General features: G+C 37.4%; 1 protein-coding gene across 2 annotated transcripts in view; it reads right to left on the bottom strand.

Annotated features, from left to right (window-relative positions):
• The window catches only part of LOC127618653 (synaptotagmin-6-like), an 88,812-nt gene that overhangs the window by 7,836 nt on the left and 54,021 nt on the right, over positions 1 to 26,955 (bottom strand). For both annotated transcript variants that reach the window (XM_052091225.1, XM_052091224.1), the window contains exons 2-4: positions 13,441 to 13,825; positions 8,953 to 9,511; positions 742 to 862 (exon numbers count right to left, since the gene is read on the bottom strand). In XM_052091225.1, coding sequence (XP_051947185.1) covers positions 742 to 862; positions 8,953 to 9,511; positions 13,441 to 13,825 — 1,065 coding nt within the window. The remainder of the gene's footprint in view (positions 1 to 741; positions 863 to 8,952; positions 9,512 to 13,440; positions 13,826 to 26,955) is intronic.

The following is a 26,955-nucleotide window of genomic DNA, read 5'->3' as shown; positions in this document are numbered from 1 at the left end:
AAAAGCTTTTGCATTTATTTTTAAATGTTGCAAATTATATTCAGCATTTTTAAATAAAAAAATAACATAAATTTGAGAGTTTCTTAGAATTTGTTTTAATGACAGCATGCTCTCAAGCTGGCATGAACTCAGTGCTTGAAGAGGGGCGGTACGCAGTACATGCACTTCTCTAATTTGGTCTACAGAGTACCGGCAGATTTTCTTGTGTACCGCCACTCCTCAAAGTCTCCAATCTAATGTCTGTATTTAATGTAAGTCAGTGCCAGCAACTTTTGGGTGAGCACATTTTATCGCATCTTATTCACTCAAATGTGTTTATGCTAATTGCTTAGCTGTTGGGTGCAGTCAAAACTTCAGAAAAGCTGTTACAGAAGTGATGTCAGCTCATATGCACAACCTTTTTTCACAAAAGATAAATCGATGATGTAAACCGAAGCTTCAAATAAAATATACAGGAAAATGCATTTTATTCTCAATTCTTCTCTGTAGTGCTCGTAAAAAGATTATGTGAAGTGTCATTGAACTTGCCTATGCATAAATCCTGATAGTCTTTATTTGAATACAGGTGTGTGTCAGCATTCACAATCTTGAACATCATCAAATCAGTTTGTTCACTGTTTATTATTTATTTATTATCTGCACAAATATCTGGCCTTAAATGCCTGAAAATTCTACTTGTGATCTCTTGTATACATTATGGATGCTTAAACATAGTTGTGTTTTGAGTGCTAGAAATACTACCTGAGTATCCTGTTATATCCATTGCCTTAAGGTTCCTGCACTTGATGACAGTGAGTGTTAATCTCCCTGCTGTAGGCAGATAGCAGAGTGAGAACATAATCTCTCCAAGGTCCACACTCTCCTGTCAGATAGAAAGACACACACACACACACACACACACACACACACACACACACACACACACACACACACACACACACACACACACACACACACACACAGAGAGAGAGAGAGAGAGAGAGAGACACACACAAATCAATGTAACAACATGATGTATTGCACAATCTGCTATAAAATCCACCTTTTCAATTAAAGAGAATCAGTGAGATAAGAGAGGTAAAACACAGTAATTGTACAGTAATGTACTGTATAAGCGACTTGTATAGAGAAGACACTGCATCTCCACAAACAACACAATCCTAATGGTCTAGATTAGACCTTTAACAAATGCTTTTGCCATGCATTAAATTGTGAAAAAGCATTAAAGATCCCATGAAATAAAAATTAACATTTTATAGCTTTTGGTCCATGTCTATCCACCTTTTTCCACAGGCAGCAAAATTACCCATTATGCTTAGCTCATTCTTCCAATACGGATGCAACAGACTTTCACTTCACAACTTATTCCCATTACCAAGCATTATAATATACTAATAACAGTCAAAAACAGAAGAACAATCTATGTTTACTTAATGTAACTCACTAATGTCTGCGTATGGACATTAGGTTTCGACGGCAATCTCAAATAGATGAGAACAGAAATCACACACATTTGCATGGTAGTTACTGGACTCAAAAGCTCGCTGCACACGCCCTGTATGTGTGTGTGAAAGAGAGAGACACATACATACAGCATGCATATATATATATATATATGAGAGAGAGAGAGAGAGAGAGAGAGAGAGAGAGAGAGAGAGAGAGAGAGAGAGAGAGAGAGAGAGAGTCCATGAAAATGATGCGCTAGATTTCATTGCGTTTCTTATTGTGCACTTCAATATATAAACAGCCAAATCCCAGACATTTAGGGAATCTAGAAATCCGACTGGATGCTTTATAAAGGTTAAAAAAAGAGGACATGACCGTGAAAAGAGGTTGTATGGTCATCATAGGTTCCATTTAAAAATCTTATGATTTATGGCATTATTTCTGCATTAACAAGTGCCACCTTCTCACGCACTCTGCTGACAACATCTCTGTCTCTCCCTCATTCACATACACACAGAGCGACATGAGATATGAGCCTTGTGAAGACGATTAATAAAAAAACTAAGACAATAATGTTTAAATGTTTTTAAACTTTGTTATCTTCCAAAATGATGGATATCATTTGGAATTATGTCAATGTTTTAAAAAATGGCAAGTGACAGAGAATTACTTTAATGCAACCTCTGCTTATTTCATCGGGTTTGACTCGAAATGTTTCAGCATTGGCAGCTGTTGTGGGAGCTTATTGTTGTGACATTAATTTTATAGTAGTTTTTAAGCCACCTGTAGTTGTTTTATCACCCCATAACAGCGCATATTCATCCAGAGCCTCAGCTGCTTGCAATCACCAGACACATTAGTCTAGCTGAAGTGTTGCCCATCCAAGAGGAAGTCTCTCGCCATAATGGCACCGCCCATGGTGAAGTCAGGAAAAAGGTGGATATGCTAATATAGTCCTAAAAGTTACCAAAAGTAAGCTTTAGCAGATATACATATTTCAAATGTACATTCTCTTCTGGGAAAACAGACAAAAAAAAAACTTTTTTAAATGTATGACTCATCTTGCACTGTCCAGATTTTTGTCCGATCACATGCTCTCTAGAATGAAAATGTCCCTCCCCTTAATACCACATGCAACTGATTAGCAAGTAGCAAATCATGATTCACGGCTGTGACAACTAAACCCTGTTAGCTTATTAGGGATGAATCTTGGATATGTCACACCCAAACTGTCAACACAAAAAAGAAAACTACACTTGTCAAGCACAAAGACACATCTCTGCTCTTCTGCTCAGATATTAAAAAATATATAATTAACAGTGTTGGGGGCAGTGGTGTAGTATTGCCTGAAGAGGTGGGCATACTGTGAATTTATAGAGGAAAAAAATATCCAATCGTGTCTAAAACGAATGTTCTGATTGGTAGCTCAGCTGAGTAGAACTGTCAATTCTGCCCGTACCTTCAGTCTAGCGTTTCTGCTTCCCGCTGCTCTGTGTGTAGTTAGAGAGAATCTCTGTACACTAATTAAAATAATAATAATAATAATCACAATTCACTTAAAGGTGCTGCGGCATCACCTCAGTATATTTCATAGTTATAGGTCAAAAGCCTCCTCGCTATTTCATTACTCATTTTAGGTGGGCATACACAAACTTCTTTGAATGATAAGTGGGCATACGGCGTATGCCTGCATATCCCCTAGACTACACTACTGGTTGGAGGGGTACCTAAAAATAGCAACACTACTAACTTAATTACACATTTCAGTAGCATGACAGTAGCTGTGCTATTTTTACAAGAGCTCATTTTCCAGTAATGAGCTTCATTTTCCAACGAGGAGAGGCGTAGCATCACTAAACGCTACATTTGTCACATTGTATTGCGAACGCAGAAATAAAGCTGAGGGAGTGAACAAACATGTTTACCTAAACTGTCCTCTCTCTCTCTCTCTCTCTCTCTCTCTCTCTCTCTCTCTCTCTCTCTCTCTCTCTCTCTCTCTCAAACATCTAGCACTGGAAAGACAGAATTATAATAGAGCTGTTCAGCCATGACGTCAATTTGTAGGCAAACTTGTAAAGTTCCCTCAGGAATTGTCTATGGATTTTTACAACAGGGGTTTTCCATCGTGATCTCATAAAAATAACGTGACCATGAAAGTGAAGGAAACAGTGTCATAATCGGACAAGTATTTTAAGGTGAATATTAGATGGAGGTTTTGATGAGTAAAATGCCCTTCCCTAACCTAAAACTTTAACCTAAACCTAACCAATAGTGTCCTAAAAGTAAATGAGAGGTAAAAAAAAAAAAAACAGACATCCTTACCCTTAACCAACACCTAAAACTAACCAATATTCATCTAAAAGCAAATGTGACATGAAAAGCAAATTCTTTTAAGCAAACACATCATTTTGTGTCGCTTCTATGACACTTTCGGCTCACGTGTCAGTTTGTTTTGGCTGGGCTTGAGCTTGGGATTGGCAGTTGAGCAACAGCGCAAATTAATCACATTGGAAGAAGTGTGTAAATGCAGGTGGTTCTGTACCAATCAAATGATGCATTAGAGTAAAAGAGTTTCGATATAACAGAGCAGTGTGTGAGAAATAGAGCGGAAAATATGCTTTTATAAAGTCGTAATCAACTGTTATTGTGATTTGTGTCAAAAAAAGTTAATTAAACGCACACAGTTATTCCAGCGCTTAGAATGCGGCACAAAAAACTCAGTTTGCAAAAATATAGATATAGTAACGTTCATTCTGTGAGACTAGGTTGTAGTGGTTTTTCAATTCATAAGTACAATAAGGTCTATGGTAAAACATTATTTGAAGATAATGATGTTTTGTTCTACAACATATATTACAAACAGTCACACCTCAAATGTGAATTTTGAAGCCGCCATGATTAAAACAAAATGTATAACAACTTACTATAATAGGATTAAAACTACCACAAACATGTTAGAATACATGATGAAACTGCACATATACAGAAAACATAGTTCTTATCTAGCAACTTGTTAGCAAGATACTTTTTTTTTTTTTTTTTTTAAATGGTGGCTTCAAAATTTATGTTTGGGTATGACTGTGTATAAATTATGTTATTAAACAAAGCATCCAAGTACCCTCAAGTAATGTTTACTACAGACCTTATTTTATGCATAAATCCAAAACTGTCATTACATAAACCTAGGAAAATCTAGACACCACACAGCCTTAAAGGGACTTTACCAAATGTCATTGTCTTCTTTTTAGAAGTGAAATATTTATCACCGGGTATAGCTTAGTTTTGTTTTTGTTTTACCTCAAAATTCACAAGCTCAGGAAGTCCTGTCTTACAGAACATAGAACTTTGATGCATTGAGTGTATTAAAAGCAAAACTCTAATGTAATTTCAAATATTATAATTCAGCAGGCGGAAACATTTGTGATTGTTGCCTGAGCAACTATGAGTCACAGCCCTTGATCTGTATGATTCATGTTGGCTTACACCACTGAAGCATTAATGTTGATCAGCAACTATTTACATTTGTGTCTGCACTACGGCTCAATAGAAAAAGATCCTATGTTAATAGGATGTCAGTGTCTTCCCTGTGGCTTCAAAGATATGTTTAACAGTTGAGTTTAATAAGCCTGTGACTCAATTTCGAGGAATTTCGAGTAATGTTTGGACAGATAGAGCCACAGTGACCAATTAGCTGTTCTGATTCTCTAAGTCGTGTTTCTCTCATGGACACCACTCCAGCAAACCATTAATTAAACGGCAACACTCCTAAACATTTCAGCTTTTCCACCAAGGCTAAGCTCTTGTGCGTGAGCCATCATTTCCTCACAGCTTCTCCAAGCTTGTCTGCTTGCGTCAGGTTTAATAAAACAAATATATCCAGTAAAAATTCATAGGGAGAGTGAAAAGTTAGCTCATGGTCGTTGGGTTTGCTTCATCCCTTCAGCAGTATTAAGATTGGTGTAAATATTAATCACATAAAATTAGCTCAGTGAGCCTCTCTCAGATGTACAAACCCCATGACTCCACTCTTTGTGGCTTAATGTCGCTCAAGCCCTCTAAGGTGATTATTTGTACTTCAGTATTATCTAGGGGAGACTGGAGGGTTGATGTTTGAGCCAAATGCTTGCCTTGGAAGTAAACAGCTGTAAAAATATCATGCAAAAGTTTTTGCAAAAGAAGAAAAGAAAAAGTATACAATTAACACTACGGATACAAATCTAAGTAACGGTATAATTGAATATTACTGTTTCACTATGTGATAAGAGTATAAAGTGATACTGCTACAAAATGAATCAGTTAAGCAACAATTTTGTTTAAATGTGTAAATTTTTTAAATGTTAAAATACTTTTTCCTATCCAGCTTTATATGCAGAGACAATTACAGTATAAGTAAGCTATTTGTAGGTTGATATCTTTAATTTTTTTTTAAATACTGTGGTGCTTTGAAAACATTGCTCTGTTTACGCATCCTGACCAGCCTGACATAGCAACATTGGCTTAACCAATGGCATGAGTTTGGGACTGGAGTACCTGTATGTTCGACCAATGAAAGATAGGGGGAGTGTTCGAAATACCTGTTTAAAAAAGTAATTATTTTTACAATTCCGTTACGCTGGTGAGCCAGAAATTACACACTATTACGGATGTCATAAAATATTGATATATTGATTATTAATTGGCACATTATTTGATTGATATATTTTTGAGGCATCAATATATTAAAATTAGTCGACATTTAAATTAGAAGCCTAATTTGCATGCTTTCCAATTAAGTCAGTTGGCCTCTGTTTTACAGTCTGGCATAATAGCGTTGGGAGACCACAAGAGGGTGATATACCATTTACTGAAGCACACACACACACACACACACACACACAAACAGGATGAGCTGATGCAGCGTAGCAGATGCTAGTCCAAAGTTACGAAGGTATCTGTACTTCTTCAAGAATGAACAAAGTGACATCGATGAGTTTGCAGGGTAGCGTATGAAACTTTTGTAACTGCGCAAACTGAATGATTAGAAATGGCGACGTTTAATATGCAATTTCTTTGTATGTAGCATTGAACAGGTCTTTCATTCAAGCTGTCAAACCACAAAAAGATATACTTATAACTGAAAATATGAAAGATACATTTACACATTATATCATCCAGTGATGGGAAGAGTAAATAATATTTGTCCTTTGATAATGATTTGGGTTGAATTTATTGGAAAACTATTAAATTACATTATAGTTGTGGTCCGTGGCACTGTTCCGGTGTGAATATCTTTCCATCTTTCCGAAGATGTGCCTTATTTTCAATATTCAAATCTCCTGCCAAGTTCAATAGAATGTGTGCTTTTGTTCAAGGGGCAGCAGGCGTTCTGCCTCAATATCTATAAACAGAGGTTTATTGAATTGCTCCTCTGAGGATAGCTTTAAATCTAGAAATGAGAGAGAAATAAAACCCATTGAATGGCAGTTGTAATTGAACTTGTCTGCCATTATGGGGGGTTCAACAAACCTCAGATGTCCTCAATATACTTTTGAGGTTAACTTCAGCATTTAATATTTCAGCCTTTAAGCATGCTGTGATTGAACTGCTGTGATTGTTATTATTAGTGCCCATTATGGAAAAAAATTACTTTGTCCAAACACAGACAACCTGCATGCGCCGTCAACTTCACGTGTCAGTTACCAACTTATCTGTGATCTAATGAGGGTAGATCCATGAATGCTCATTAATTTGGCTCTCTTGCCTTTTGCTGTTTAAGAGGTGTATAACAGACAGTGCTGAATGTTGGGCTTGTATTTTGGCAGACATGTCAATAGCAAGCTAATTTACATTTCTTAGCTGGCATTGATACATTTAACAGCCTTTCTTTTATTATATGGTTTAAAGAATAGCACATAAATCATGAAAATCCTTAAATTATTGACACTCATGTCGTTTCATACCTGTATGCTGTTATTTGTTTCAGTGGAACACAAAAGTAGAACATTTTGAAGATTTTTTTATAGAGCTCTTGCCGTCAATGACAGTTTAAAGCAGGGCTATTCAAATTCATAGACAAGTGGCCAGATGGAAAAAAATCTTGGCATCGGGACAAGCAAGATTATTTTGTTAACAAAAAGCTGCTATCAGATACTGTGGAATAGTAAGCCTATAATATTTGTTCACAATGTAACTAAAACATCAAGAGACAAATTGCCCAGCAGCGAATTCTGGAAAAAAAAAAAAGGATCAACAAAAAGTGATTTAAAACTGGTTCGTTGCTGACTTTGAGAGAGTAAATCAGATTGATAATGAATAATGTATTGAAGAATAACGGTAAGGTTTGTTATAGATACAGTGATTTAAACTTTTGACTTTTCAAAAGACCGAATTAATGAATAGAACTTTTCTTTTTCTCCAAACTCACGCTTGTCAGTCATTCATGATTTTAGTCCTTTAATCTTCCCATTTTGTCAAAATTACGGATAATGATTATTTGTAGAGCAACCTCTGAAAGTGTCTAAAAACATGACTATCCTGTAAAAGACACTGTTTAATTATAGAGACCTGGTGAGACTTCCATCTAGCGCAACGATGGCATAAGAATACAAATGAAAAAACGCGTGGTCAGACAAAAAATTCACAAGAACAATCACAAAGACAACCTCATGCAGGCCACTGAAATGATCAAACAGGCCAGTTGAATAGACCTGTTTTAAAGTTACCATGTCTGTCAAGGCACAAAACAAATGAAAGAAAACTCACTCACCAAAAAATACCATTAAAGTAGTCCATCCATACTATAATCATAATCTATATTCCAAGTCTTGTAAAACCATGTGTTGTAAACAAATGTGACATGACATTTTTTAATCTGAATGTGAACAAGGCACGTGAGCTTCGGCGGAGGGGGAAACTATCAGTGAATAATGACTTAAATTTTGGTCTGTTCCTCACACAATTAAATTATTGTATGGATTCAGAAGACTTGGAATATAGCATGTGCAAATATTGTGTTTTTGTCCTTTTTGAAGGTTGATGAAGTCACTATGAACTGTTGTCATATGGACAGAGCTGAGTGAAGATTCAATAAAAATTTCTTCTGTTGTGTTCCATGGAAACAAAATAAAATCATAGATTTGGAATGAAATGAGGGTGAGTAAATAATTAAATTTGCAACCAAATTAAAATTTTTGGACCAGCTTTTCCTTTAAGATTCAATAGCTTTTCTTATCTGCACAAAACACAAACAGTCTGACCAGAGCACTTTCATGGGGGTTCATTCTCTCTCTTACAAACCACTGTTAAATTATTTGCTGATGACCAATATACAGTATATCAGCTTTGAAGCACGGTAGGCATGCTAGTTTTATATTATGTTGTGGTATTGAAATTTACATCTGCTTCTTTATTATACCCCTATACATCTCTTCTTTAAAAAAAATCCTCATAAAAAACAATACGAAGTGTACTATGACAGTACAGTCAGGCCAATACAACAGAGAAGATAAAATACCGGGGTTTTCTTACAGAGGTAGCATATTGAATGTCTCTCCAGATGGAGGTATCCCTTGAGAGATCAGACACTTCAAACAGATTGTCCAATATGACCTCCCCAATCATATCATGCCTTGAGAACCGGTCGAAGTCAAAAACGCTGAGATGGAGCTTCCTGACAGGCAGCTCATCATAGGGTACAGGAAACTGGAAGGACTCGTCAAATGTGGGGTTGAGCGTTTTGCGGTGGACACGTGTCTGGAACTTCTGTTTGCGATCTGGTAGCAGGTAGATCTTGACATAAGGGTCAGAACTGCCACAAAGATCCTTGGCTGGTAGATCGAAGGCCTTGAGTATTTTGACGAGTAACATCTCATTCTCATAATCATAGCGTAGAGAAAAATGTATCTTCCCACAGTTTTTGTCACCTTGACTATTGCCCGAGTCTTCATTCTCTTTGGTCATCTGTTTGTAGAGTTCAGGCTTGATGCGACCGATGCTGGTTGGCTGCTCATCCACATCATAGTCGTTCCCTAGGTCCAGACTGCCAACCTGCATCTGACGAGGCAGGTGGCGTTTGAAGGAACTATGCCTGGAAAAAACAATATTAAGGAGAAAAAAATTGAGTAAAAATTAGGGAGTTGAGACAGAATATTGTTTGGAGAGAGTTGGTTTACTGTTAAATAATTATGGTTCAAAGTTACCAAAATTAGGCAGATGCCAACAATAACATATTGTGAGATATTTGTTGGGCTCGTGTAGTAAATGTTAATGTTAATACATATCAATTGTTAATTTGAAAAGTATAGTTCACCCAAAAATGACAATTCTGTAATAATTTATTCACCCTCATGATGTTACAAACCTGCATGACATTCTTTTTTATGTGTAGCAAAAAAAAGAGATGTTAGGCAGATTGACAACATCAGTCACCATTCACTTTCATTACAGCTTTTTGCCATACAGTGAATGGTTTGTAACAACATGAGGTTGATGCATCTAATTGATGACACAATCCTTTTAAAATTAACCACGGATATGTATTAACATTACCATGTACTACACAGGCCCAACATATATGATGATTAATTCATTTGTGCCTTAATTAAGTGACCTGGAACCATGTCCAAATAATCAAGTATGCATGAGAAGCACTACTCTAGAATCCAGGGAACAGTTAAACATTCAACACATCCTGACTTGACACAGATATACATTAAAGACACAGACTAAAAGAATAGACTCGGATGAAAGACTTCACTAGCTTCTTAACATTTGTGCATCATCAGCTATATACTTTTCGAATTTCTAAACTTGCTATTGTTGTTTCTCAGAAGATTACACTTCACCTGTTCTGTAATGTCTCTGGGGCATTTTTCTGTTATGAGCTACTTGTGATTGATGATGCTTTCAGAGGTATTTCTTACTGCAAGAATCACTGTTTTGTCACGTCCACCTTGCAAACAGTGGAAAGTACAAAACTAACTGTATATTCAGGGGTGGTGGTCTGACTTCAAATGAGTTCTGACTGTGTGTGTGTGTGTTTGGCTCACAGTTTGCATTGCCTTCAGGTGTATACACTTCTATGTGTGACTAATAGAAATGAAATGTTTAAATATGTACAGTGTAAATGACTGTCTGATCCTGTAAGCATTAGGAACGTACTTGAATTTGTATAAAATACATGTTTGAGTGTGTTTCTCTTCAACTATGGGCACTTTGTCCCAGGGATTTTTATTTATTTATTTATTTTACAATACCTTCTTCAATAATGTTTTCTAAATAAAAATGGATCAGAAAATATTAATTGTCACTGTATATTTGAAAAACTATGATAATCTCAAGAAAGCCTCATAAACAATTTCAACATTTATACTTGTGTATATTTTTACACAAATTACGACTGCCATTTCCATGACAACCAACAATTTTGCCATTAATAAAAAGTCATTGTCAAAATGTTTAGATAAAATATGAAATGTGATGTGTGTGGAAAAAAATTAAGGGAATAAAATCACCTGTGAACAGAATAGTTTTATTGTGTGTCATTTTCAATAAAAAAAAAATATATAACTAATTTTGTCAAATAATGCTAAAAGTGTCAAAATATGATTTGATTGTGTATTTAAGAAACAAAAAATCCTAGATATGAAATTACCGTTAGCAAGGAGTCTGCCACTATATATTTAAAAAACAAAAATGGTCAAAGGGTTAAATGTCATTTCTATTACCATCATTTCCACCACAGAATGCTAATAAACACAATACATAATTTGAGATGTGGTGAAAATTGCATTGTGGTGGAAATGTTTGTCATGTTTGAGAAAAATGAGAAAAATGACAAAGAGAGAGTGTGAAAAGTCAAGTTATTTTATTTGTATAGAACTATTCACAACGCACATCATTTCAACGCAGCTTTACAGAAAATGATGCTGTAACAGGAAATTATGCAGTAATGTCTGTAATGTCTTAAGGTCCTCAGAGCAGTTTAAATGAAAAACGAGATTGAAAATGATGGTTTAAAAATTATTTGTCTTTAAGCATCCAGTGAGCAAGCCAAATATGACTGTGGCAAGGAACCTAAAACTCCATAAGATATTAATGGAGAGAGAGAGACAAAAAATCTTGGGAGAATCAAGGCTCAGCTGGGGGAGCCAATTCCCCTCTGGCTATGTGTATGTGTAAAACAAGTTATGTTTTATTTGAGTAAACTAAGTAGATGTTGGTAGATAATGTTTAAAACTAAAGGATGTTGATTGAACTGTGAGATTAATGATTAAGTGTCTTAGAAGTCCATCATGAATTGACTTTGGAAGTCCATGTAGAGGCAGTTTCCTTTTCTCTTTGACTGATGAAGGCTATAGTTGGCATTCATTTATTGTCTATGAGATTGTAGTTCATCCTTTGATCAAGATGATGCATGCAGATGTCTGCATGTGCCCCACAGTCCAGCTGGAAGCTTGTGGCAATTCATTCCCAGTGAAGTTGAACCTAAGTCCGAGGTAAGGGCAGTGGACAGTGAAGTATCTCTTTGTTGGAGTTGGCCATCATAATAGATTGTAGTAATGCAGACAGTGATCATCGAAGCAGTCCTCCCTGTCTAGTTGGAAAAGGCAGCAGTTAGCAGGCATTGATCAACGATACATAGTGGTGGGAGTGGGACATCGGGCTTGAACGGAGTTGGATCTGGCAGGCTCTGGTATGTATCTCGAGAATGAAAAAGGGAAACAAAAAGAATACAATTAGCGCATACGCCATTAACTTTAAATCAGAGTTATGTTTGGTAGTTCGGGGAACAGACACAAGCTCTATATTTGATATCTAGGTGATACAGTCTCTATGTGTTATAGTTTACATGACCTGTGTGAAATCTCAAGGCAGCTAGCAGACGGTCAGTTTAGCCAGTCTGTCTTCTTCCTGACATGGGCTCTGGTGAGTCAAACACTACCACTTTTAAGATCATAAGCCTAATTACTAGAGAGAAGAGCAGTAACGACCCTGGAGGGATGGAGTCTGACTCTCTTTAACAGGTCAGGTCTACCCCAAAAACTCATCCAATTGTCTATAAATCCTATGCCTATCCTATGACATTAGTTTTGCAAGTGCATATGCCTCTTTAACGAGCTCTAAAGTGATCTCCGACTGGAAAAGCCAGACATTATTAGTGCTGACTTGAAATATAATCTTAGAAAATCTCTGTTTAGCATTAGCCAGCACTTTTAAATTTGCTCTAATGTCAAGGTGCTCTCGCCCCAGGGCACATTGGATAATGGCGGCTGGAGTCTCTATTTGCAAGTTCCTTAAAATAGAATTGCCTATAACCAGAGCGCTTTCAACCGGATTCTCAGTGGGTGCTTCAATGACTGGGGAGAACCTGTTGGAATCCCTAAAAGGAACAGGAGAGTGGTATCGCTTTCACTTTGGCTATGCCGCTGAGTCATCACCCATTCGCCCTGCTGCAGGGGCTCTACTACTGATACCGAAAAGTTTGCTGTACTGGCCACTTCTGTAACAGCATCTAATGGCTTCTCTATCTCACATCCGGATGCATGTCTCTAACTCGGTAATCTTATCTGTCAACCTAACTAATTCCTTGAATCCCTTACTGCTGTTGGATTAATCAATGCAAACCCATGCTGTGCAGGTGACGTTAACATGTGATGGTGCCATTACTTACCACAGTTGTTTGTTGAAAAAGGTGTTGGTTATTCCTTTTTGTGGTTCCGGAGCAGTAGGGTTTGAGATCGCTTCAATATCCATATAAAAATCACACAATTAAAAATGGATATACGCAGTAGAATAACGATAAATCACAATAAAAAAGCGAAATGGAGAAAAAACAAAAAAAGACAAAAAAAACTAAAAGTTTACCAGCCTTGAAAACCAGTCAAAATTATGTTTTGAGATATGGGTTTCTCTTCTGGAAGTGAACAAGGCTAAAAGTGCACTTAGATAAAGAAATATTCTTTAATATGTGTGAGAATGTGTGTGAGTGTTCCTGAATCCTTTAGGATCTGTTACCTGGTGGATGACGCTGGCTCAGTGGTCTGTCTCTGCATGCGCTGCGTCCGGCGCAAAAAGTGCTCCCTCATGGACTGCTGCACCTCGGCAGGGATGTCAGGAGATGTTTGACTTATTTTAACAGCTGCCTCCAGTAAACCTATCGACGCCAAGGGATACTTTTCCTTCTCACTCGCCATAGCGATTTCAGATGGCTGAGGACTCGGCAGGAGAGATGGTAACTGGAGTGAGGGACAGTCCTCTGGGGCAAGGGCGGCAGAACTGGATGAAAGGGTTTTGTTCCTCCAAGGAACCCAGCACAGCTTCCAGGAGATCAATGAGGCAAGTAACAGCAGTGCCAATCCACACGCTATTATCACACAGATGGGGAGGCCAGCAGATATGTCTAAAGCCAGGCAGAAGTAATGGGCCACACAATATGGACAAACAGATGGCCAAAACAGTGAGACAGATAGAAAGAAAGTGAAATTAGTTCAAGAGGGGTCAAATGGGTAATGACTTTTATTTATATCACATAAAAATAACAAAATATGGGGGTGGAATACACTAAGAATTGATTTGTGCCTACAGTGTTACTTATTTGCCCATGCTGTCTGCATTGTATTAGCACCAGTACAGAAATTGTGCAAAAAGCAGGTAATTTCGCAAATGCCCAAAAATGTAGTACTGAATGCAATTTGCATGGTGCAATTCATTATATTGTGGGTCGGTTCTGAGTGCTTGGTTGTGGAGAATGCAGCAGACTACATGATCACTCCACCACTGTGAGGCAGGCAAAAAGTTGACCTATAATGGATTTTGCAGATACCAATAACTTGGAAGATGTTGGAAGAAAGCAGATAACCAATAAAATACGGAAACATTTTCTTAGTCTTTCCTGTGCCCATATGTAAAAGCTACAAGAGTCTAAATTTAATACAAATCCCAGATGCAGTTAATTGTACAACCAAAATCCCCATTACCAGAAAAAAGATTTGGTGCATAACGCGGGACTTTTATCTATACACAAGCCTACACAGAGATTTAGCTCTGTTACAAAACCCTACATATAAGCATTCACCATATTATGTTTTTATACATATGGCCTGTATATTTTACCAGATGACTTTATATTATTCAGCAGATATGATGTTGGAGATACAATGTGCTGACTGGGGTTTCCATTCTTGCATTATTCTTTGCATGCCATGCTTCAACAATTAATGATTATATAATCAAAATAACAAAATACACATTAAACTGAGAATACAAATATGGATAAAGAATGGTGAACAGAAAATTAAACCGAACTGTGAACAATAGTTGTTTATTTTTGCTGATAAAAAATGCAAAATTATTTGACCTCTAATGCAAGCACCTGAATCGGCTCTTTAATATGCAGTGCTCATCTACATTGTACAGTGGGATATATGCCTGGTTATGATCATCATTTTATGAATTACAGTCATGATTTAATAGAAAACATACAAAAATGTACCACCTGCTTTTTAACCATTTAGTGAAATCGCCCCATTGGTTTCATTTACTGTAACCCTATGTCCTTTGATCAAGAATTAGAGAATAAGAGATTGTGCATCAGAGAACCACATACCCACTGCAGAATTGATGAGATGTAATTAAAGTTATAGCAGATACTGGGAACTACAGTACAGGCCAATAATCTGTTTTCAAAGAAACAATGCTTGCGGTTTATGTATCGGCAATATCAAGTGCTCTAACTGAAAAGTGTTCCACCCATGAATGGCTCTTATGCACGGAGACGGAAAGGAGGCTCAAACTCATTTCTTCACGATAATAGAGAATTTGCTTGCAATAGAACAAATTGACTGGAGACGCTGGGAGCTTTATAGAAATACAGGTTCTATGGGTTTTATCACAATAATGTTGAGATGGCAGTGGATTACAATGTGTTTTCACAGGGAAGAATACTGATCATGTTTTTTCCTAATAATTGTAAGAACACTTTCTGCCCACTGCTTTGACTGGCTTGATTTATTTGAGATCATGCATGCTGATATCTTCCTGGGCTTCCTGAGGTGTGCAGAATATTTTTGCTCAAATGGAATATAAATCTCTACTGACAGTTCAAAGAACTTGGGGGCAGATCTAATTTAGTGTTTTTTTAGAACTTTTGTTCTTCATTCAGTTTTACATTCCTTTCCAAAACATTTGTCATTACTTGACTACTGTAAGCACACAATATAAATTAAAGATGGTACTCAAGGTCAGATTCCAGAAGAAATAGGAAAATGAATCAAAAGAAGAAACTTCTTGATGGATCTATTCAAACCTAGCAATGACATTTAAAAGCAAGGTTATGTTTTATGCATTTTTAGTTAATGGTTGTTTTAATGTGTTCCTGTAGCTATTTTTATAAAAGGTATTGCATGGAACTAGCAATGCCACGGTCATGGGTTTGATTCCCAGAGAACATCCTGTACATACTGATCAAATTGTATGCACTATGGATAAAGGTGTTTGCCAAATGTTACTATTTAATATAGAGCAACTAGAGAGAAAAAAATTGGTATGCTACTGTATGTCCAGATGGAAATGAGTATTAGTATCATCAGAGCATGCTGCTGTAGCTTCTTTAAAGATTTGAATAGTTTCTAAACCACAAGCTGAATCTTTGCTGAAGTTCCTTTTTTCACATTAGAATAAGCTGTCAAGAGCTCCCAATTCTTTAAACTGCTTTCTCTAAAATGTCCATTTGAAGGGCTCAGGGTTTATCCTGGAGGGATATAAAATTTCTCTGTCCAGGGATTTATGGTTAGAGGATTTTTGCATTCAGACCCTGCCATATAGCTTCACTTTTGTGATCTGAAATGATCCAGAAATATGTCCAACACTGCTCCGTCCCTGTGGGCTTTTGATCTCTAATAAGACTGGTTAGCATGCACAGCTGGACAGTGCTGATAGTATCATGCTAATGTGGCATTTGCAATTATAATAATTACAGTAATGCAATTATGTGCTATAATATGTTGATAAAGTGTTAATAACATATGTATAGCACCCAATTCGATAGTAAACATCTTCAAATTAAACTGTGTATGCATGCTTAACATAAATAATTATTTGCATGCAATAACAGCAGTACAGAAGCACAGAAGACATGCAGTATTGATGCAGAGCGATCACTGGGATTGTCTTCACTCAGTGAGATTCAGTATGGGTAATAAATCTAAACAGTGTGACAATGTGACTCCCTATAGACCTGGTTGCCAGCCAGCATGAAATTCAACACAGCCCTGTTTATAATACTTGGTTAATGTGCTGTGCCCCTAATGGTTCACAAATGCATTCAGTCATTTATCAGAAATTTTACTCAGGGCTGTCCAGGATAGAGGTAAGTCTTACAGATTCAGGTTTAGTGGTTAAAGAGATAATTTGATAAAATATGTTTTATTAACATTAAATTAATTGGGTCTACTTATATTCAAATCTTGTGAAAAAGCTCTCAGTATCCCAATATTGTTGTTTTTTTTTTACAAAAATTGTTTAGATTGCACAAGATTGCACCTGCAAGGGTGATTTTCTCTCCTGTTCAAAGAGTAAACAATATTATAATGGGGCTAGGGCAATTAGATATGCTTTTATTAACTCCTTATTTAGCTCTGCACTCAAAATAATAAAGAAATAGCAATATATAAATAAATCCAGTCTCAATTTCCAATGCAGAATGACTCCATAATGAATTCAGTTCACAGCATTTAAAATAAAATGTTGTTGGTGGACCTGTATTCCAACTTATAAGCCTCTCTTGGCGCTGAGTAACATTTCCAGCCTAGTGTTGCAGGAACACAGATGTGAACATGCTGTCCTTTGAGATAGCTCATGAATGGTGGGGGGCTGTTAATCAGCACCCCCCCCCCCCACACACACACACACACCTTCTTCAGGTTACTACAAGGTTTTGCTGTGACTGAAGCACTTGAGTAATATCAGAAGGACCAAATTCTTTTAAGATTTGTCTTGAAACTGAGTCAGAGCACAAACTGGGGCCCGAGGGTTTTCCCTTCAAATGTCTTCAAAAGTAACCTGGTTTCCATAGATACCAAGCTGCAAGACACTGTGTGTGCACCCTGTCAGCTCGCATCATCCAATCCCCACCAAAAACACAACGTTTTGTTGTGTGCTCAAAGAACAGCTTAAAATGCACAATTCCCTGGGGGACAAAAATGTGAAGCAATAAACATAATTTTTTTAAGAGTCGTCTAAAATAAATAAAGATTCTTTGTTTTGAAATATATCCAATAAAATATTTTATTAAAAGGGATAGTGCACCCAAAAATTTTATTAAATGTAGGTGAACTGTAACTGTAGGCCCTAACATTCTACCTAAAATCTCCTTTTGTGTCCCATGGAAGGAATTCATATGGGTTTGGAACAACATAAAGGAATTTTCCACATTTCTACCCCTTACAAAGGGCAATCACAGAAAAACAGAGACACTGTGTATTAACTCAACTCAGCGGCCCTTAATTACACACTCGTATGCCCACGCATCTCCAGCCAGCTGATATTTTCAGGACAATGGGAGCCACACTGATAAAACTGGCATCACAATGATAGCCACTATTAGGGTGAGCGCAGAAGCGTTGTCATATCATGCCTTTGAACTAGATTGCTGTTCCCATGTGAACACATGATTAAGAAAATAATATCGGTGTTGGAGCTAAAGGCAAAATGTTGGGGGAAATTAAAAAAAGATATATGTTTCCCCCTTGGATGACTTTGACTATTATTGGCTGCAGCTCTTGCAGGAGTTAGAACTTGATTGGGTCTATCTCCTGAGGATGTGAGCAAATATAACCATAGTAGGTCTAGCCCCCGAGTCAACCAAACCCTTGCTGAATCTCTCAGTTCAAGATAAATTACATCAGCCTGAATAAATCAATGTGACAGCTTGTTAAAGTGTGCTCTCTGATTTTTAGTAACAATAAAATTCTCTATAAAAAAAACCTGTTAGAGAGCCAATTGTAAATTGCTTTTAAAATACTACTACCCCTTTAACTGACACTGCAAAAAAATGATTAAGGGAAAAAAAGATGTATCTTTATCTAGTGAATGAAATAGCAGATTCCTTTTTTTTTCTTTAATCGTTTTATTAAAAAATTATTGATCTCAACCAATTGGTTGAGATGTGTTGTGTATTATGCGATGTAGTTGCCTGCTTAATGATGCTCAAGTGGCACACAGGATGCGTCAGTGCAGTACAGATGGCAGTCCAAAGCTGTGAATATAGTCACCAAAAAAGTGACGTATGAAACTGGTGCAACTGTGCAAACTGAATGATTATTATGCAATTTCTCTATAATGTATGTAGCCTTGAATGGGTTTCAGTCAAGCTGTCGAACCACAAAAAATACATATTTGTAACTAAAAATACATTGTGCAGGCTATATGAAAGATAAATATACACATTGTATTATCCAGTCATGGCTAGAGTAAATAATCTATTGCCTTTGATAATTATTTGGGTTGAATTTAATGGAAAACTATAAGAGTTCCATGGTGGTGCTGCAGAAATTTGAACAACCTCCAGAGTTGTAGCTGGGTGGTGCCAACAGATGCCGAGTGGTGGCTGCGGTGTGTTAATCTTCATAGAAAACAATTGTTTTGAATTTTAAAATGTGCATCTGTGTCCGGTGTGTGACCCCCTATAAAGGACACTTTTAGGTTAAATCAACCTACTTTATAAATATTTAACCTGTATTTGACTCTAAATATTAAGCTGGAATAGGAAAGAAGAATAAAAGAAAAAAATAAACACATCAACTTTAAGGGAAGTGCAAAAGTGCAAGTGTAAAAATCAGAGTGCAACCTTGGGGGTCATTCCTTGCTTGTATAAACCACAGTGCATGATGACGCATGAAACCCCAGGCTTTGGAAGGGAGATTTTTTCCTCGGTTCTGTACAAAGGAACATATCTTTTCTGCCAGTAAATCTCCATGCAACATCCCATTTTTAGATTGTTTCATCTTATAGCTCCTTTTCCACTGTAATTTAGAATCCCCTAATTCCTTGGATCTCAGAATCCTGAAGCACCAGGACAAACAAACCCAGGGCTCTCAAACTGAAGGACTAAATGGAGCAATACAGAATTCACTTTCTAAGACTTAAGGGGGTAAACAGTCACTCATAAAGCTTCAAGCATATATTCATAAATTCATTATAATAACAGAAGATGCATCTATGTGTAGTAGTAGGGATTTTCGTTTCCTTTTTTTTTTTTGCGCATTCGTTACCCTTATACGGGAATGGGTGGATGAAGTAATTAGGGCCGGGGTATTTAAGTGCATAGACAGGAATCCCTAGGATGTAGGCTTTGTCATATCCGCCCCTCTTCCGGTTACCGGTGTCATTATAGTCGAGGTGAGTGACAGAGGGTACGCACGGTTTTGTGTGGTTTTAAAGTGTTTAGTATGATCTATTTTTATCTTTGAAGTGATCGCTGTAGCCGTCTCGGCGGCGTGCCCTGGGAGTTGCGTCAAGTGCGTGCGATCATTGAAAGCTTTAAGGTATGTCGGCTATCGTAATGTGTTGTGGGGTGGGTTCTATGGTAAAAGTTGAGTTTTAATGGGGGTTATTGTGTGTTTTAGTAGAACATTCGCGAGTGCATCCTGACATCGTGACAAGTGATTCTCGTGTGGTATGTATGATATAGTGAAGGGTTTATATCTTTCGATTGGAGTAAATCCTGTTTTGACATGTTTGTTTTGCAGTCTCCCACGTACCACGTGAGGGTTAACTCAGGTCGTGCTGCTGTTTTTCCGTGATTAGGTTATTTTCTTTGTCTGCTTTGAATTTATATGTGCATCTGTTATTAGTTTTTCTTCATGTTGTTAGTTTCTGTGTTTTTGTTTGTTTTTATTTGATGGTTTGGGTTATTTACATATATATATTTTTTTTTGTTTGGAGTTGGTTGGACCAGTGTGGTTTGGGGCATAGTGGCTGTGTGGTGTACTGACCTCGTAGTGAGTCTATTTAACTGTTACCCTTTTTGTTACATTGGTGTCTTCAACGCCAGTGTGGTAGGACAGGTCATCTGTGCACCACTGAGGTGGGTCAGTCATCGTAATTGTGTTTGTAATTATTGTTGTGGTGATTTTGTATTTGTATCGCTCCCACTAATTTATCTTTGTGTTTTGTTCGAGTTAAGGCTGAGTGCGCTGAGGGGGAGGCTAGTCACCTGGGTGAAACACATTTTGCTGTGGGTTTGGAACACCAGGGTTTGAGCACCTCTTCCTATTTTGTTTGCCGTGCACACATGTGGTTGAAAGCACACTCTTATACAGCTAGTTTGCCACCCCTAAGGTAAGCTTAGTCTTATAGTTTTCTATTCTTTTAGTTATTACTTTGTTTGTTTGGTGGGAACGGTATAGTATTTGTTTGTGATATTTTGGTTGATATGTTCCGTGTTGGCATCAGGGGTGTTTAGAGAAATGTTCTTTTAACTTTGTGATATTTTTATTATTGCTATAATAAACGTGTCTGATTTATACTGTGATTCATTGAGGCCAGAGAAATGTTGTCTAAATAAATTCATTGTTTACTGTATGAAGCGACTCTGTCTTTTCATGCACCATCGAACCTGTGTTCCTTTTTCCTTTCCCTATTCCCTTGGGTGTAATTCCCAAGGTGGCGTAGTCAGTGCTACCCGACTAGATAGTTTGAATATCAATCAGGCCACGGTCACAAACGGACCATGTTCCAAGGAATGACAGAAGGAAATAACTATTTTTATTACCTGCCAGAGTTTGACAGACTTTTTTCACCTAGGGGAAATCGTTCTGGGGAACATCCTGCTGGTCCATCCTGATGGACTAATGTAAACCCAAGGGTGTAAGGGGAAAACTGTAAGCCTATTTAAAATATCATAATTTTTTTTTTGAATGCTCAGAACCCCACAGACCCTGTTTCTTTAAAGTTAATGAAAAAAAAAATGCTAGATTTTCACAGAATCATGCTCAAAATATTATATCCAGAAGGAGCTAGGACATGCATGCAGTTATACAGCATCAACAAAGGAAGACACCAAAAAATGAACCAGGGCTCAGTGTAAAAGTGCCACTGAAAGTTACAAAAATGTTGTATTTAAAATGTAAGTGCAAATGTGCCCCTGTAGCAGTGCCAGTAATAATTCTTTTTTTTATTAAGGGACAATATTTGCACCAAAATGTAAATGTATTTGCACCAAATGATGCGTCCAAGCATTCGTTAGTAATTCAAAAATGTCACTTCAGAAGTAGTATCATAGCTTGTGCTGTTTCTAACAAGTTATTGGATAAACAAGGATGGATTGATGTGTGTGTGTGTGAGAGAGAGAGAGAGAAAAATTGTTGCCACTCCCAAGCAGAGATGCTGTCAGCTTTCTGAAGATTAGCTTTCTCAGTGGAAAAACAGCTGTGCTAGAGGGGGTATTCCTCCCTATTTCACGGTAGCCGGTGCGCAAGAGTCGATCACTATATAAACCGAAATGTCCTCTGCCATTTTAAACAGCATGTCCTTTATAATGTGGAAAGTCCAGTAAGAGGTAAACGCCTTCAGTTTGTGTAATTAATCAGTCTGTTGTGTCTCTCAGCTGTGATGAGCCGTAATGCTGAAGTTGTTCGTTTAAAGCCGCTTAAAACTATTTCCTAGAATTAGTAGTAATACGAGTGATCACGGAGTGCTGTATGTAAACACTGACTGATACGGATTCACGTCACCTAACTGGCTCATATTACACATAAAAATGATCTTTAGCCACCATCTGCTGGCTAACATATATAATGTAAATAAAAAAAAATATCTGTAAAAAAAGACAAACCATAGCTCTTAACAGATCTGCATTGCTCTTACTTTAGTTTAGAACGACACAAGCGGAGTGATACAGAGTTAAGTGTCGGACTGCTAATGGTGTCAGACCGTCAGTAATCATAGAATGTCTCGTCCAATCAGATTCGAGGACTGGAACTAACTGTTGTATATAATATAATGTAAGATAACATAATAACAACAAAAAAAACAGGTATATCACATTAGGTACAGTTTGTGTATGTGAATGAAGGAAAAACAAGGCCAGGGCAAATGGAAAAAAAAAATAAGTAGAAGAATATTTTATTCTGACTTGGTAAAAAAAACAAATAAAAAAATACTAATAATTGAAAGAAGAAAAATCGTATGATTCTTATGATAACAATAAAACTAATCAGTTTTCTGTTTTGCGTGTACATCTATATACTCTGCAAATTTTCACACAATATACAGTATACTAATTGTTTGTTTTTTTTAGACATTTTGATAAAAACTGTTTAGACACGGTTTGTCTCATGCATCCACAAGTGTCTGACTGGCAAGTTTCTAAAAACTTTAAACTGTTTAGATGCTGTTGACCGCAGGCCTACCACTCTGAGGGTGTTCACATACCATGGCATTGTGGCACTCGTGGGTTGTACATTTCTTGTTGAGCTTTGATGATTATTCAAATCCACCAAACCAAGAGTGCAAGAAAAAAATAAAACATTTGAATAATTTTTTTAATCAGTGAGAAATAAAAGCTTTTGCCCAAGAAAATAAATAAATAAGAAAAAACAAAACATTTTTTTACACCTTGCAATTCAGGGCTTCAGTAAAATATAATGCAAGTTTTTGAGTAATGTCAAAGGAGTCTCATAATTTATGTTCCCCAACCATATACATTTTTTCTTATTTCTTTTATCCAACACAAAAGATGTTTTGATTAATATTGTGCTCTGTCTATTCAATACAATTTCAGTGAATAGTGCCTCACATTAAAGATTAAAAACCCCAAAAGTTTCATTAAAATAATCCATGTGGTCCATACATCATTTTGCAAGTCTTCTGACATCATACAAAGTTTTGGTGAGAAACAACCCAAAACTATGTATGTATGTTGCATGTTCATAAGTGTATGTAATAAGCTGTTTTACAGTGACATCCAAGTTAAAGCAAAAATGTGCATTGTTTTTAGTGCTAAAAAACACAAGTTCTCATATGAACATTATGTATTGTATTTGTGTATTGTTTACTGTACATTGTATATTATATTGTGTTGTAAGTATGTGTACATTTGATATGTGTGTGTTGTGTAAGTATGTTGTTTACTGTTATTGGTACATGTCTCGTCACTGTCATGACTGCTGTGTTGCTCGGAACTGCACACAAGAATTTGAGGGGTGATGACAGGGCTGTTGGAAGCAGGTGGAGATTGGACCGTGCCAACATCTGCTGTGCTCAGTGCAACACCTCAATGGCCTCAGTCTCCGAAATAAACGACTTCAGTCCATCGTCCACATAAAAATGCCTCTTGATGAACAGCCTAGCATCGCTTCCATAATCCTTTTCTCCTTCTAGAGCCATCCTCTTCAGCCCATATACAGCCACTGATGGAGAAGGGCAATTGCCAAAAACATGAACCCTCTGCGATATTGAGCAATTTCTCCATCAAGGTTGTGGTCTCGGAACCACAAGAAACGTAGATAAACCCGATGCTCTTCTTTGACTAGAAAGCTGTGGAACATTTGTTCAATGTCGGCCATCACACCATAAGCATCAGATCTAAATTGAATGAGCACTCCTATCAGGCTATTATTCAGGTCTGGTCCTTTTAAGGGAACCTGATTGAGGTGTTTTCATGCTGAGCACTATATTATATTGTGTTGTGTAAGTATGTTGTTTACTGTAATTGGTATATGTCTCGTCACTGTCATGACTGCTATGTTGCTCGGAACTGCACAAGAATTTCACCTACTGTTGCACTTGTGTACATGGTAGTGTGACAATAAAGTGATTTGATTTGACATGCGTGAGTGTGAACTATTCCTTTAAGTGCCATTTATTTGCTTTTGTCAGCCCGATGACAACCCCAGGTAATCTGTTGCCTCCTACCTGCATGTCTTATAGGATGGCTCACTGGGCTTGGCAACAGACTACATGCACACATGCTATTAAATTTATGCTCACTTCTGCTGTCCCAGCCTGGATTTGACACAGTGTGCTTGTCTGAAGTGTTTATCGATCTAAATCTACCTCACAGACCTCTGCAAAAGGTGTGAATTATCAAAGAGACTGCTGCTGTGCACCATCACATCCAATCTCTATTAGCAAATACATGCCATCACAGTTCATTTTGAAGTGCAGGCCCAGTGTTTATGTGACAAGGCGGGGGTATCTTAACAAAATGCACATATAATACATTTTTGTGTGTATTTTTGGTAGCCTGCTAAATTAGTATATATACAGGCTTAAGATTTGGCTGGTTTGAATGGCCCATTTTCCCCCTGCTGGTAGATGGTGTAACTACATCGTTCTGCATGCAAAAAGCACATTTTTCAACTGACAGCCATTCTAAAATGGACATTTATATGGAGGGCTCTTAAACATGTGAAAATGATTATTTTTCACTAGCTGCTGCCTTTGACGTTACAGCACAGAACAGTCACTAGTGAAGTGCTTTGGACTATACATGTCCCTACTCAAGTTACTAATTACAAAAAAGGTTACTAATTAGTAAAACCACCACACCTATGTATAATTTTGGGCTGTCAGTATTATGGCCTCTTCATACTTTGTACAAAATTGAAGAATGAACAGGTGTGATGTACTTTAGAACAAAATCTGTCCAAATAAAGGTGTTTTTGCATTTGTTTTGGTGGTTCATAAGAGCTTGTCTAGGCGAACTTTTAGGAACACTTCTTAATGGCTGTTAAACACCTTACTGAAATTGGTCTACATCATCAAAACTCCATCTACTTTGAGGCTGACAGCTAAAGAAGAACTTATTTGTAAGTGTGCTGGGTCCTTTAGATATCACAATACCCTATGCTAAGATATATTTTAGGATTTCTAATCCAGCATTTAAATAGATTAGCCAAAAAACTATGTTTTAGTCAATGTCATTATGACGTGTAGGGGTTAAAGAGAATTAAAGCTTAGATTTGAAACAACAATAGAACTTAAATTCACACTAAGATATTGGTGTAAATATAGTAGAATCTCACAGCAAAAGTAATGTAATTACGTTTTACAGTATTTTACAGTATTAAACAATGCATTGTGGTATATGTGACATACAGATGGACTTCACAGTATTTTACTGTTTTTATATACAGTGCATTTAGGAAGTATTCAGACCCCTTCATGACACAAATGAAAATCATGCTGCTAATGGATCTTTTCTCCCCAACGACCCAGTAACCAGCTGCCCGGACTGCAACTTCTGTGAGATGATGCCCCTGGTGACATACCTTTTCATGCCTAATCAAAAGCTGTGTGACATGGTGTTTCCCAGGTATAAGGATTGGATGCATTTCTTCAGATGGTAACTGAGCTTTTGCTAACTGACCTCCTAGTCTGAGGAGTTTGTCTGCATCAATGAATGGGCAAAGTTTGCTGAGAGGGCTTGACTTGTGGACAAACTGACCCTTTTCCAGACATTTAAAGTCGTCTGCATAGACATCTTTCTGGACAGTGTGAATAATCATGGCCCTTGCCTGTTTCAGCTGTTGTTCTTCCTGATGCTTGTTGCAAATATGCCAGCCGTGACAGTTATTTTCTGGATTATGACTGAAGGACTTGGTGATGTGTTGTAACCGAGCTAAGGCCTTTAACAAAGTATTCCATCTTGAGAATCGCTGGAATGTCGCACTTCCAAGCCTGCCTTCTGATAGTTTGGTGAGACAACTCACACACTCTGGACGAAGTTCGGAATCTTTTTCAGGACTCACAAGGGTGTAAGGTTTCTTAATAGGCCGACTTTGACTTGAGTCTGAAAGGAACGAAGGTCCTGTAAGCCACGACGATGGAGCCAATTGGTTGGTGGATAAACCTCTAGTGGCAGTATCAGCTGGGTTGAGGTGAGAGGGCACAAATTTCCATTAATGCGGTTGTGTAGAATGTTTGATACGCTGTACTCGGTTGTGAACATAGACATAAAAGAGTCTAGAAGATATGCTCTAACACTACTTTAGAATGTGTATAAAACCTCATATCGTCTAGACTTGTGTCCAGCTGTTCTTAAAGCAACTCAGCTACTTCCATTGCCAATACAGCTGCACACAGTTCGAGCCGAGGAATGTAATGTCTGGTTTGGGTGCAAGCCTGGCTTTACCGAAGAGGAACCCAACCTCACTGTGACCATCTACACAGGTGACTAATGTAAGCTACTGTACCGATAGCTTTAGTGGATGTGTCACAAAACACAATGATCTCTCTTTTGTGTGCAGTGGATATGGAAACGGAGATATACATTTTCGGAATCTTTAGCTCTTGCAGGCATTGGAGAGAATCTTTCCATTTCAGCCATTGCTTTTCTTTCTCTCTTGGCAGGACAACATCCCAATCATCTACTTTGCTAGAAATATCCCTCAGTAGGAAGCCTTCAATGCTAACGGGTACGACAAACCCAAGAGGATCATACAGGCTGTTGATTGTTGACAGCACACAGCTCTTAGTGTAAGGCTTCTCACTGGTGGCTACTTGAAATACAAACATGTCTGTGAACAA

Source organism: Xyrauchen texanus, chromosome 25 (genome assembly GCF_025860055.1).
Source record: "Xyrauchen texanus isolate HMW12.3.18 chromosome 25, RBS_HiC_50CHRs, whole genome shotgun sequence".
Lineage (NCBI taxonomy): Eukaryota > Metazoa > Chordata > Actinopteri > Cypriniformes > Catostomidae > Xyrauchen > Xyrauchen texanus.
This window is presented reverse-complemented; position numbering and strand designations above follow the sequence as displayed.